This window comes from Carassius auratus, chromosome 5 (assembly GCF_003368295.1).
Source record: "Carassius auratus strain Wakin chromosome 5, ASM336829v1, whole genome shotgun sequence".
NCBI lineage: Eukaryota > Metazoa > Chordata > Actinopteri > Cypriniformes > Cyprinidae > Carassius > Carassius auratus.
The window spans coordinates 4,442,222-4,456,758 of NC_039247.1; the positions used below are offsets into that span (position 1 = coordinate 4,442,222).

Sequence of the window (14,537 nt, forward strand, 5' to 3'; positions counted from 1 at the left end):
CCCGTAGTCACCCACAATACGCTCTGTGTGGCATGTGTTACTGGTTCAAATATACTCTGGACAAGACTGGATGAATAGATGTTAGTTTTTGGAAACAAATGATAATCCGTAATCATAGTCTGAGGAAATGGCCCTTTGAATGAAAGAAACTGAACACTGGCTATGTTATAGTCAATTATTTTGTATGTTGGAAGGCTCAGTCAGAATAAAATGATTTCTGTTGTCTGAGATAAGCATGCCGGTGATTTGTTTTCAATATGTGGCGCTGACAAATAGAACACAAATTCGTTGAAAAATGTGAAACGTTCATGGCTGTAAAGGTAAGAATCTTTGCTTGGCTGGTCCACCTTAAGTTACAATACACACACAACTTTTTTTTATTTTTTTATTTTGAAGAGCTGTCTTTAGACATGCCAAGCTAGAGAAATGTACACAAAAGATAGGCTTGTCACAACAGATGTTCCAGATGCGACCCTGTGTCAGATGATTACCAGTTCTTTTTTTTCTTTTCGTTTTCTTTAACCATACAGTGTGCTGTTTTACTGAGCCTTTAGTTAACTGTCTGAATAGAAATGTCCATGTGCTGTGAGTTACACCCTTACAGGCTTTCAACATGGGCTGATATATAAATAAATATTTGTACAATAAAATTTACTTAAAATATGTTTACTTTTTTTTTTTTTACTTATGTATCTAATCAGTTGATTCATTGTCCTACTTTGTCAACAAAAGAGAGTTGGACATGGCAGGAGACCTAAAGATACAGTTAACTGGAAAAACTGGGTCAACATTAGCTTGGCATAAAGCAATGTTGTTCATAAAATAAAATATAATGTAGTGTATTTTTTGCGCTGGTGGCTGGGAGTCCTTGCTAGAAAGGGTTAAAAACAAGAAGGTTCAAAGGTGGATTTTTTTTCATATTCATGTTTTCTTAACTTCAGATATATTGTTTAATATTCAGTGCCTATAGTACCGATTTTATCTCCCCGCGTCATTATTAAATCATTACAAGATCATTATTAAAATATATAAAAAGATATAAAGAGATTAAAACATATAAATAAAATTTGCTCATTTTGTCTAGTTAATTAAAAAATTGCATTTCAATTTGACACTTTTTTTTAACAAAAGCCTATTTTGTATTTGTTTATGGTTATTTTAAATTCTAACACGTTTATTAAGCATTGTTGTTTAATTATTTACTGCGTACAATTTAACAAGTTTCTTTTAAAATGAATTATATTAGGATCTAATTTATCTTGAATCATACACTTTTATTATTTATATATTATTTATTTAATTTTGATAGCAAGTGTTGACTTTGACATTGTAGCCTAATGTCGAACTCGTGTGTTTTACACATAATTACTCAAATGTGTCAGTGTGTGTGTGTGTGTGCGCGCGCGCGTGTGTGTGTGTGTGTGTGTGTGTGTTTTCGAAGCGCAGGTATTTCCTCTGGGATCAAACAGTGTTTTCATGCTGAACTTCTCACGCATCATGTTTGACTTCAAAGACGGGCACAGATTTCGGTGCATTCAGCGCATAAATGATGATCATTTTTAGAAGCGGTCATTGTTGGAAACAGCCGTCAGTCATCATTCATGGACGCAGGTACACAGGCTGCGCGACCGCGGGCCCCAGTCGGCCCCTCTCATCAAGGCGAAGCGCTACCAGAGAAAACACAGATGGGTAGACCCCTGACGGAAGAGCCATGGGTCCGGGTGTCCCGGCCTTCCTGATGGGCCAAACTCATTACCTCTAGCCGGGAATAGGCTCACGCGAAGGGAGGCCCAATCCTCCAAACGGGTTCTTCCGGCCCCAAATGTACTAAAGTAGGGAAATAACATGTGCACTTGACAATGGACGGATTGTTAAAAGATTTAATTACAAGGATGAATATACACAGTCTTTATGAAAAACTATCTTTTTGATTAGGAGTTTGAAGCCAGTTTTATGAATTATTTGGATAGTAGGCTATGGTATGCTAAATATTTTATTTTAAATGTATAAACAATTACAATCTATTTTGTATATTATTAGATTTGTAATTTATTAGTTTTGAAAAGGGTAGGGTGAAGTCAGCTAAAATGGGCCACGTTTTGGTAAATTACTTCAATCAAATAATCTATCCATGAGATATGTGTTAATAATATTTTTATATATAAATAAATTAGCATGGGTCTCTTAAATATTAAGCATGCATACGTAAAAGCAATGAAAATCTCGTTCGGGTTTTTATTTATTTTATTATTTTAATCTCAGTTCAGTTTTTCAGTTTTAATCCGGTATTAAAGCAGAGCGGTTTAAACGGCGTTGCTGGTCCCAGTGCATCGAGTTGTTACCACAAACAAAAAATTATACGACCAATTAGTCGTCGCTCAAATGGCTGGAAACATTGTTTAACCTTTGATACTTCAGAAAGTCGTTAGCTGTCAGAGGTCAAATGGCGTGCAGGCGTTTCTTTCCTCTACCATGGGATTACCCAAATCACGCCGCAGAGAAACAGCAGAGTAGACGCTGCCTCACGCGCGTTTCTGTAGTAGGCCTACGCTAATCCATTTCAATAACGGCTCACTTTCATTTAAAGTCTTTATGTAAGTGAGAATTACATCTATAACCTACTTTGTGCATTTCGTTAATTTTTTTAATAACATTTAAATTTCTCTCCGGTACTTTTTTTTATAAGTATTCATTTATTCTGAGTCGAAGTAAAATATAAACTAAGTAGGCTAAAAAAAAAAAAAAAAAAAAGTAAACCATATATATCCGTTTGTGTGTAATTTAGCAATATTCATACATTTCTAAAATGTTAAAATAGGTATTTTACTTTCTCTTTTCCCCAGGTTAAAATAGGCCCAAGCTGACAATATCACAATTCTCTATTCCATAATACATCAATAATTTCTTTCCAAATCAAACATATTTGGAGTTCTGAGGAGAATGGGAGTTGGGTTTCCTCCAAGTAAGGATAGAATTAGATAAAGCTTGTGGTAAAACTGGACAAGAATTGCAAAGGGTAATGGAACATGTTTAAAGGTAAAATATTTAATGTTTATTTTACAAGTTCAGCACAGTCATTCTGTTCATTTATTTATTTGAATTGCTGTAGGTCAGTGCCATGTTACAAGCTTCAGGGACCTGCTTAAGGTGGTCTAGCATAAAAAAAAAAATCATTCTCAACCAGAAAAAAAAAAAAACATTTCAGGGTATTTCAGCACCTTCAAAACAGCGCAGCATGCAAATATGCCATCTATCTAGAAGCTCAATGGCTCAAGGGTAATATATAAGTTATGGCTTTTTAAAAGCAAAAACAAAAAGTGCATCCAACACAAAAGTTAATTTCCAGTCCGTGATAATGCATTATTTGTCTAAAGAAGTCTTTGTCCTCCTCGTTCCTCCAAACACTAGTTATACTGCAGTTTCCAGGTGCCCTTCCACTGAGTTCACAGGACGTCCAGAGCTCATGTTAGATCCACAGGGCTCATCCTAAAGATCCACAAGGACATTTGTGACATTTCTCCCTTCAATAAATATGACGGCTTCTCTTTCCAAAGGTTAGAAGCCACTGCAAAAGATGTGCCCGACCCAAAACTCAACATGTTTCATGAGTCTGGGACACAAAGGTTTGTGTTTTTTCTCAGTATGTTTTGTCCTGTGAGGCTCTTGCCCGATTTGGGGTGCCGATTGAGTCATTATCTGGGTGCGTAGTCATAATTAGTCGGCGCACTTGTTGCAGAGTACATGTTGGCTGTGGCTGGGTTCATGTGAGGGTGGTAACCGTGGCCTCTAATGCTCGGTGAGGGATATGGGGATGGCCTGGTTTTTGCTCCCAGGTAGTGTTCATAGCTGGTTGGGTACTTGTATGGATGATGGTGCAAGGTGTCTGGGGGTTGTGGGTGTCCGTCAAGGCGTAGTTCATGTGGTGGGCTGCGATGGCCGGCTGTGAGGGGCACAGTGTGTAGGCCGCCAAGGACCGGAAGGGCTGGGCTGAGGACTCGGGACATCAGTTGATGAGTGGGGTCGGAATGGAGGGAGGTGCCGCTGGGGTCACGCTCATATTCTCGCCTGCTGTCTTCTGTGTTCAGGGCAAAAAAGAAAGAGCGTAAGCAAAAACACATATATATATTTTTTTTCATGCATTGTTCAATTTTGAGGCTATTTGGCTTTTCGTAACATGTTGTTTCAGACTAGTGCAAAGAAAACTCTAAAATTAATCTGGGGGGGGGGGACTCTTATCTATTTGTGTCAATAGACTTCAATGTCATTATGTATATTTAAAGGACTTTTCTAAAATTATATATTTTTTTCTGAAACAGGAATTTCTACTTCAGTAGCACCAAAACAGTTTTCCAGTCTACATTTTACAAAATGACATTTTGAAGTTATAAATAAAACAAAGATTATCAAAGTATTATTTACAAAAATATACTATTTCAGTTTTTCTACTTCAAAATGTCATTTTAGTTCAATTTTACTTCCATTTTCTTTGTCATTGTGAAATTTACTAGCAATTTCTGAGTGAAAATAGTTTCGAGACCAAATTATTTGGTGATTTGCTGATTATTTTATGATTGTTCATGTCTGTTGACAGTATTTTCTGATTTGTGGGATGATAAAAAGAGATATATTCAAAACCCCTTTTGTAAAAACCTTTAACTCTATTATGTGAACAAAATTAGACCTTATACAAAGTTCTGTTCTGGACATGTATCAGATTACATCACATTTTATGAGATCAAAAAAACAATGCGCATGTAAGCAATTTCTTAAACTTTGTTTGTAATTCTTATTGTAATCAGTCAACCGTGATATCTATTAGTAAATTTTTCACCCTATTCACCTGCGGTATCTTGCCTTAAAATATGATGTGGTGCAAGATATAACCAAGTGTGAGTCATAGTGGATATGTTATTTTTAGGATTATTTTGCACAATCCAACTGTTGATTAGAGGCTTGTTTGTGTACAGTTTTGAATGGCTCTTTACCAAATGTAGGTAGCCCTGAAAATGAGCTCAGGGACCTGAACTTTAAAGATAAAGTGGTGTAATTTAGTTAGTTTGTGAAATGAGATGTACTGTGGTTGATTGGCAGGATAAGTCATAAATGTCCTTCAGACAAAGAGGCGAATTCTCACAGGAAATCGTTTTACGCAGAGCGCAGGACTGAAAAATCTGAGTCTGAGCATGTCCTCCGGGCATGCAGCTGTTCAAACCTTTGTGTATTGAAATTTGCAGCGCTCAACTAGACAAATGTAACTGTTTTGGCCAGTGGAACATAGATGTTGAGAAACCAAACAGACTGGAGCCATTACTGGACTGAAAATCCTAACTGCCTTTATTTGTGCCTGTTGCTCATTTCTAGTGAATTGGCTTTTACATGGTAATCACAGCTGAATACAGTTTAGTGTTTATGAGTGTGAATGTACATTCCTGTACAGACTGTTTGATCCATAATAGATTTAGATGTGTAATAGGCACACAATATTATCCATACACCAAACCATTTGTCTTGTCATTTTGAAGAAATGTTCATTTGTAAACAAAGAATATTGTTTTAAAACACTTTTTTTGGTTGCTAAATGAGATTGTGTTAGCTGTGTTTTATACAGACCCTTCTCTGTGCCGTTCTGCTGTGGGGGAGAGGACATGGGGTTTCTGGTTCGAGCAAATGCACTCATGATTTGCAGCGAGCCCGGCCTGTGATTCCTGGGCCTGAAAAGCAGGCAAGATAAAATCAGTGACATGCACTGGAATGCATTGTTTTAGTCTGTCTGAATGAGTGCTATGTCTGATAGAATTCTAGCAAAAATAAAAATCTTTCATCTGAATTATTTTGGCATTTTATACACATGCAAAAATATATATATACATTTATATATATATATATATATATATATATATATATATATATATATATATATATATATATATATATATATATATATATATTCACTTATAAATAAATATATATACATGAAAAGAAAATAAAGTTATTTTTACTGTATAATTTATTCCATAAAAATGTCCATTGTATTTAACAAGGCAATAACATACACACACACACATACATTCTTCACTATTTTTATGATAAAGTTAGCGAAAACATACACATAAACTTACTTAAAATAACATTTTGCTACACATTTTTAATTCAATACCTGTCTGTATGTTTGCTATTTAGTAATGTATGTGCATTTGAGTGTTACCCTTATAATATTTCCAGTACATTTGTTTTATCTTAGTTAAACATAAGCAGAAAAAATGAAAAACTTACCAGTCCTCCGGATCACAGTCTCTGAATCCCTTGGCAAACGGGTTGCTGGCGATTTTCAGTTGTGTTATCTGAGAGGAAGAGAGTGAAAATGTGAAAAAAATGAACATATTCGGGTATTGACCTCCAATATTGTTCATTTATTTTTATTCAGACAATGAAATTTGTTTATACAGGTAATCATTTCTCAAAGTCCTTTCCAGAGCTTGTGTTAGTATAAGGCGTTTTTTAAATTGTAAACTCATTTTTCTGCCATGTAACGCTTCAATTAATCGCGTAAACAACAATGTTAACGAATGTGCAGTGTTCCTGAAAGGGCGTAGACACTCGAAGATTGTATTTATATTAACAATAACACATTTCAACATTTATTTGGACACAGGTTGGAAACTATTTATGTTAAATATGAACACGCGAGCTCGATGGAAAAGCGCTCGATGAAGATGTGTGCGTGATTTTCCGGAATGAGTTGAAAAACAAATGTAAAGCCCGCGGTGAGAGTTTGAGATCAAGAGGTCAAACTGATAGAAGACAGAGCAGGAAAGACTGATAAAAAAAAAGAAGAAAAACACTGGACAGCTGCGCGAGAGCATCACTGACACTCCAATCTTTTTTTTTTTTTCAGCGTTCAACTATAGTCAAGTGTATCGTTTTAATTTTGATTTTGATTTTTATATACAAAAATATATATATGTTGAAGTTATTTATGTGTTCAATGTAATTAGAATTGTGTGTTTATTGTAAAAAACAAATAGGCTAGTCATTTGTAAAGGTAATTTGAGATGGCATGGAAATAATAATTAGTATTAAATTTAAAAGTCAATTTTAAAATATTTGAATGAAACTCTAATTTAATTATATTAGGATTGTGGTTTTAGTGTTTAATGCCACATTCGGATATAAAGTGGCATGATTAAAAACAATAGATAAATATAGAAAATAAGTAGGCTAGCCTATATTTAATTTCCACGTAAAAATAGACTACTGGTGGGTCTATAACTGTGTGATTATAAACAGTGGGCAAATGTGACAACAGGAAGGTCTTACTAAACAGCAGTAATTAGTGTCAGAGATGAGCACTTACTCTGTGGTTCTGATACGCAGTGACGGCGGTAAATCTGGTCTCCTCGAAAACAAATGTCTTGTAATTTTCCTCGGCGTATTTCTCACTGTCTTTCCTAGGATCCACGTAGACCACGTGGAATCTGGGCTGGTATCTGTGCATGGAGTTCAGTATGATCTGCAAACGCAATAAATAATTTAACATGATTAAAAATTTTGAAAAAATAAAAATCAGGCACCAGAGCAACCAGAAGCAGCGCTACGTTTGGGGGCCGCGCTTCACGCATAGATATACACTTCTTATTTACCATATTTGGGTTAGCCTACTTCACATAAATGCATAAAATGTAAATAAAAATATTAAAACTGCTTTGTTAAATATTGAAAAATAAGAAGCAATCAATCGTAGGCTATAAATAAGCATAAAAATTAATGAGGACATACACGTTTCCCCTGCTCAGTTGTGATACAATGATATAATTATATGTTCAATTAACGTCCTAAATGTGTATGGTGGATTGATAAATACATTAATTATTTCCACTGCAATATTAGTGTACAAAAGTAGTGATGTTAAATAGGTCTGCAGTCTTTAAATGTGCAGATTTGTCACATGCGTAATATTTGGAATACTTGCTCGTTCTTCCACTGGTCTGTGCTGTTTTCAAATAAATATGAAACGTGACAAAAGACAAATATCTAAAAAAAATTCTTTAATTGTGTTCAGTTTAAAAATAAACGAACACTTACATGTCCGTTGTCGTCCAGTAGATTGTTGGTTAGTTTTAGTTTATCGAAGGAAACGATCTGTTTCATCCACTGCGCTCCTTTGGCAGGTGAGTCCGGGTGATAGTGCACTCTTCCTGGAGTCGCTGGATCAGCTTTCCCGGCCACCAGCCACGATGAACTGTGGAAGGCATACCTTCAGTGTAGGGAAAAGAGAATTAGTGCTCCATTTGGGACAATTGTGCTCTATTGCAAACACTAAACACTTATAATATTTACTATAAATATGAGTAACTGATTATAATTAAAATTACATTATGCAAAGCACCGTTTATTCGTTTTGATGCAGAAATTTAGTGGCGTATATGCATAAAGTACAGCAGGCGCATATGTGCCCTTAGCACTTAGGTTTATGGCATACCTGTATCGTTTATCATCCACAGGTAGGAAATCCATCAGGAGCATGTAATCTGCCATTGGGTCCATTCCAAATATTTTGACTTGAAATGTAGGAAACATTCGTCTGAAAAGGAGAATGCAGAAGTAATCCGTTGGTTATATTTCCATGAGTAAATTTTATATTCATGGAATATTTTTATGTAAAACCTTCTCTAACTAGACTCTTTTAATTGTGATGCAGAACTATTTTTGTGCCAAAATGTTGGACAATTGGAATGTAGCCTACAAATCATGCGTTCATTTTATATTGACTCAAAACCTTATATACAGTGTTAGGCCTGCGTTACGCGCGAGATTTATTTCCTGCACACATAGCAGTGTTTCCCCTCTCTCTCTCTCTCTCTCTGAGGCCTGCGCTCAAGGATGCTATAATCGATTGTGCAGAATAAACACATAAGGACGCATGTTGTGTTCAAATATAGGTCCACAAATACATTATTCTGAACCCGTGTAAGCCCTGTATGCAACCTTCTGAAGGCACACCGCATGCTGCATACCAGCGAAAGTGATACTGGGATCATTGTTCATTGGACGTGAGTGTCTTTTCTCTTTTCAGGGCCCTAGTTGTGGATAGATGGAGCTAAAGTAGCTTTTAAAGTGGCTTTCCTCAGATCCAATGTAGTACCTTTGGAATGACCGATGACCTTGCACACACATATAAGCGCACAACCAGTTCAAAATATTTGCTATTAACCATTAGCTGTTAAAATGTTTGCTGCTGCTGCTTTTTTAAATGACAGTTTTCCCTTAAGCTTAATTTCCCTTAAATCTTTTCCCCTTAATTCCCTCCCCTCTTTTAGGCGCATCTGTCGCCTTTTATTAGCATATATGCAGATGATCATTGAATAGGCCGCAACTTTATAAAGATCATCTAGCTAAATAGAACTCACTATTATATCCATAAGTAAATATGTAAAATGATTAAAATGTCCATATAGGCCACCTTGCAAATAAATGTATAATGTTTAGCCTGCATTTAAATTAGGATCAATATTAATACGCCTTTATAACCCTTAAAAAACACATTGATTTTGAAGATTGATATGGTACTATTCTTAACATTTACTTTGAAATAAAATTAAGGTTTATAGGTATAAAGGTATATAGATACCTAAAATTGTGACAATTATACATGGATATTTGGGCATATTTGGATATTTACCTTCTAATTTTGTTTTTCCTCATACTTGGCCCAGATTTCCTTTTTCTTTTCTTTTCTTTTCAATAACAGCTTGCTTGTCTGTTTTGCTAAATATACACAATATAAAAATATTCCACTGAAATTGTCTTAATTTATTAAAAAGAAATTGGTTCTAAAGTTACAGAGATAAGTTAGCTGAAGTGGTAAATCCAATGCATTTTCAACCACTTTTAGTTGATTCTGGCCTACTGCTTAAAAAAATAATTGATACCTCATTAAGTCACAAAATATCGTGTAAAATATGGCAGAAATTGTGAAAAACTAAATGAATGTAATCAGAATGTTATTGTCGTAAAAAAATAACACTAAATATTTTAAAATATATAGCTACTTCTCTAGTTGGAAAGGATAGTGACGAAAGAAAGAAAGAAAGAAAGAAAGAAAGAAAGAAAGAAAGAAAGAAAGAAAAGAAGGAAAGAAAAAAAAACAAAGAAAAAAAGAAACAAATATATATATACAAATGTTTGAGCCATAGAACAAATTTGACTTAAATATTATTAGAACCTTTCGGGCTTTGGGATAAAAAAAAAAAATCTATTTTTATGTGCAAAATATATCTAGTGTCTGTGTAGCTAATATGAACAGATTTATGGTGATGTTCGACAGCCTATCAGAATCTGAAAAGTCTGATTTGCTTGTGAAGTCTAAGTTTGTTTACGATGCATGCAATATTATTCCCCATTGAACAGATCCGAGTTTTAGTAGGCCACAGCAGCTGCAAGAAATAAAATAAAAACAAGATGAACGGTGCTTCTATTGGTTTAGTGACCTCATTGTCATTAATATGCAGTTGCATTGCTTCTAAAATAACAGTGTAGTTCAGCTCACTTTTGCTTTCCCCACATGATATTTTTATTTAAAATATCCTTTGCTGATAGAAACGGACATTAGAACATCAAATTATAATACTCCTTAGTTAAGGCCTGGCTATATCAGAATACATGTGTGAATTTGTATCTCTCTCTGTGTGTGTGTGTGTGTGTGTGTGTGTGTGTACACGTTCTCGCGCATTTATCTTTGTCTCCTAGTGTGTTTATATTCATTTATTTTGCATTCATTTGATCACGGTCTGCTTTCAAAGTAAACTAAAGCTCGACGTTGACCTGAATAAACAGGCCTGACTATAAAAATAAGACACTATGCATATGCTAGTGAATTAATGGTGAAAGCCAAGCAGGGACCATTTAGCACACAGGTGAGCTAAAAAAGTACTTTATCTCATGCTATCTGTCTTATCACTCTGTAAATACACACAATAGACTGTTTACACTTCATTGTAAATGGCAATGATTGTGCTAAGCTAATGCACTGTTAAGGGTTTTTATTCAGAATCGGACCTATTGAACTTTCTGACAATAAAATGATAACTGTATCTTTCCCGTGCACAAAGTAGATTTTAAGATGTTTTGAATTGCTCCAAAAAAAGTGTTCAAAAGTATTATTCTTTAACGTACACTATATAATGCTTACCACATCAGTAGGTCAAGTACATTGATGATTAAGTTTAGCATTTCTATTAACTACTGAAAAGTGCATGTAATTGTATGTTAAGCATTATACAACCTTTGTTATTGTTTAATTAAAATTAATCAAGTAGTTTCGTATGCATAGCCTACATGTCGAGAAACTGTAGGTCTATTTAAAAAAAAAACTAGGTGTCATAGATTATCTCGAAATATAATGCATAACGCATCAGTAGTTCAAGTCCATTGATAATGAAGATTAATTAACATAAAATAACTATAATATGCATTTAATTGTATGTTAACTATCATACGACGCCTCGGTGCTAAATTAAAAATTACGTTAGTCTCTTGTATTTTTCTGTGCAGAAAAGTCGAGAAGATTTCCTCAAAAGTTATAGAAACTCACTGTCAACTCACCTCCCAGCTTTAGTGACAATCATTTCAGTCCCAAGTTGATTAAATTCATCCCAGAGCGCCTTCATTTCCAACTGTACATTAATATTGGCTACTTTAGGGTTCTTTTTCACCAGCGTTTTGTTCGGCGTTGAGCTTGACGACGACGTGGAGCAGTTGGACGTCCCGGAGTCTCCCTGTGCCGGGGCCTGGGCTGGGTTGGATCCGGAATAGTTGTAGCCGTGCTGGGCAGCCTGGCACTGCTCAAACTGGCTTTCATGATGGCTGTAAGGATCCCCAGGGGAAGGAGAGAGATGGTAACTCCCGGGCGTATTGAGACTGCTCAGGCTGCTGGTCGTGAAGGCTGCAACATCGCAAAAATGGGACAGCTGCGTCAGCCACGGGCTTGATATTGCTGAAATCATTCCAAAAACTGGATTTACAATTTGCGCAGAACTCGAGTTCAAAAGCAACAATATGCAAGTGAATGCAATGTGTTCGCCTATGAATTTCAAAGAGTAATTTCACGATGTCCCAAGTGATAGTGTGTCGCGTATCGTATGAGTGAATCCAAGAACTTTAAGAACGATGGTCTCCTTCTAGGTTAACGCATAGTGCCTAGATAAATGAGTTGACGTGAAAAGCCGCGTTAGAAATGTCTTCTTTTTCGCTGAACCTGTAAAAGCGCCTTCCTAAGTAGCTTGGTATTGATTAGCGATGATCTAAACCTCTGCGTGTTCGCGCTCCGTTGTTTTCAAAGTCTTGCGCGCTGTGAACTGTTCCAAGCGGCCTCTGTCCTGCCCCTCTGCTAAACTGAAATCCAGACTTCTCTCTTATCTCTCGCATAGGGCCTCCCCTTTGCGATAAAACCGGTTCTTATTTCTATTTAGATAAGGAACTGCAGGTAATGTGCCTTTCCTCGCCTTGGGACGAGACTGATTGACAGAGAAGTGCGCCCCTTATAATGGGCTTTCCGGCACCCATTTACTTTTGGATAAGTGTATCGCCCACACCGCCCTCCTCTAACAATAGAATGGTTAGCTGGCACGACAGAGAGTAAACTTTTTTTTTTCTGCGCAAAGCGAACAATCAACCGCGCAACACGGACAAACAACTAATGTCGCGAATGAACGACTACCCGGTCCATTTCAAGAATGCTATTTCCTTTTGTTCATAATTTTGCCATTAGTTATATCCGTGCCACCGCTCGACTGACAGGCTCGTCTTTGCGTTGGAAGTGGAATCTGAATTTCCTAGATTTCTATTACAGTTTGCAAGCATCGGTTTGCAATGCACGCGCTTAATGAATGGTTTGTCATTTGAGGACCATGCAATGACTAGCCTGTTTTACAAGTTGTATCTGTAACTTATTATTTGCATTTCTGGCTATTGCACAAATTAGTGCGCGGAGAGGAACGCGCGGCGTTTTATTTGTTCAGTGCGTGGGGCGTAAATAGCCAACATGCTGTGTGGTTGTGTATGTTTGCAGTATTGAAATTCACGTGTCTTTGGCATTAACTGAAAGTTTCTCGCGCGCCCTGGGCGACGCGAAAGTGTTACACAAACCGCGCGAGCCCGACAAATCACAAGGTTATTGTCAAGATCGTGCCCGTACCTTCCATCTCCCGCGTGACAGTGCTGTAATGCATTTTAATGGATCTGGAGCAGTTTTGCACCACTTGCTTGTCCAGGCTAGTGGCGTGTTTGTCAAACGTTGTGTTTCCTGCTTGATCCCTCGCTGAAATCAGACAGGCAATACTGAAAGCATTTGCCTTTGGAGAAAGGAGACTACTGTCGTCCATAAGCGAGAAACCGAGTCAAGGAATACCGCTTCCACCCCCTTCCGAGCTACTCCATGTCGAGAACACAGAAAGTACACGCAATAACTCGAAGTACACGAAGCTGCATTCTTTGAGAAGGGGCCTGTTGGCGATGTTGGTGCTCTCCACTGTTTTCAAAACAAACTATTCCCACGGAATTTGCCCTGCTTTATATGCTCCAATTAAAAGATCTGCTCGAACACGTTCGGCTGTATTAAAACATCGCTCTTCCACACACACTCGAGAAAAGAAAAAAAAGAAAAAAACTGTTTTCTTCAACCGTGGTGTCTGGGTGATGTCATTAGGGCTCGCTGGAGAAGAGCTACTGCGGGAGAGAATGTCAGAAGCGCGAGCTCCACGCCTCCCGTGCACGGTTGAAAAAACGTGTGCACGCTCTCCACGGGATGTTTTATTTGAATAGGACCTTGTCAATCACTGTACCAAATTTGAATTCACTGGCAAGAAAAAAGGAAAAGAAAAAGAAAACGTCACGCGGATGTCCTGCTGTACTTAAATTATATGTTGTGCTATTTCCCACTGGTAGTGGAGAGAACATTGCACGCACAGACGCTCTGAACTGAAGCTATGCACCAAAGAAATGCACACAGACACTCTGAACTGCTTGGTAAATGAATCCAGTTTAAAGCGGTTGACCTATCAGTGCATTCAACAAAGGTTCTTCAGTGGTTCTTTGCAACATCTTAGAATCAGTCTATATTATTCTTGAGTTGCAGGGTGCTTTATGTTCCTTTAACGATTCTTGATGTTACATTATAGGCTCTTCATCATCATTCTGGGATTTTTTTTATATATAGCCTATATAAGGGAGTACTGCGATGTAGCATCAGGCTCCAAACTTGTTTTGTTTGTTTGTTTTCACATTCATTTTTAAAAATGGCTGTTTTAATAATTTAATCAAACTTTTTTTGTTTTAGGGCAATGTCCTTGTACACCAATGATACTTTTATATTGTCTTAGATTTTTCATTTATTTAAAATGACAGCTTTTATTTTTCGAGGGTGTTAGTTAAAGGCGTGCAAAAATCATCACAATAGTCCAATATAGGCTATATATATAAAATAAAATTATTTATATATTTCATTAATTCATTTAAAAATTCCTCTAGTACTAATCGGCCAA

The 14,537-nt window shown here is 36.5% G+C and overlaps 1 protein-coding gene across 2 annotated transcripts; it reads right to left on the reverse strand.

Moving 5' to 3' along the window:
* Positions 1-3,029: 3,029 nt before the first annotated feature.
* tbx1 (T-box transcription factor 1) lies at positions 3,030-13,965 on the reverse strand. Of its 2 annotated transcripts, none has more exons than XM_026244939.1 (8): positions 13,193-13,965; positions 11,602-11,941; positions 8,480-8,581; positions 8,083-8,254; positions 7,355-7,510; positions 6,274-6,341; positions 5,611-5,711; positions 3,030-4,075 (listed from the first exon to the last, which is right to left on the reverse strand). In XM_026244939.1, exons 1-8 carry the CDS (start codon positions 13,377-13,379, stop codon positions 3,693-3,695), a joined length of 1,509 nt encoding a protein of 502 aa, XP_026100724.1. In that variant the 5' UTR covers positions 13,380-13,965; the 3' UTR covers positions 3,030-3,692. The 2 variants fall into 2 exon arrangements, with proteins under 2 accessions (XP_026100724.1, XP_026100715.1); XM_026244930.1 differs by having other exon boundaries at positions 11,602-11,992.
* Between the last annotated feature and the right edge of the window lie 572 nt (positions 13,966-14,537).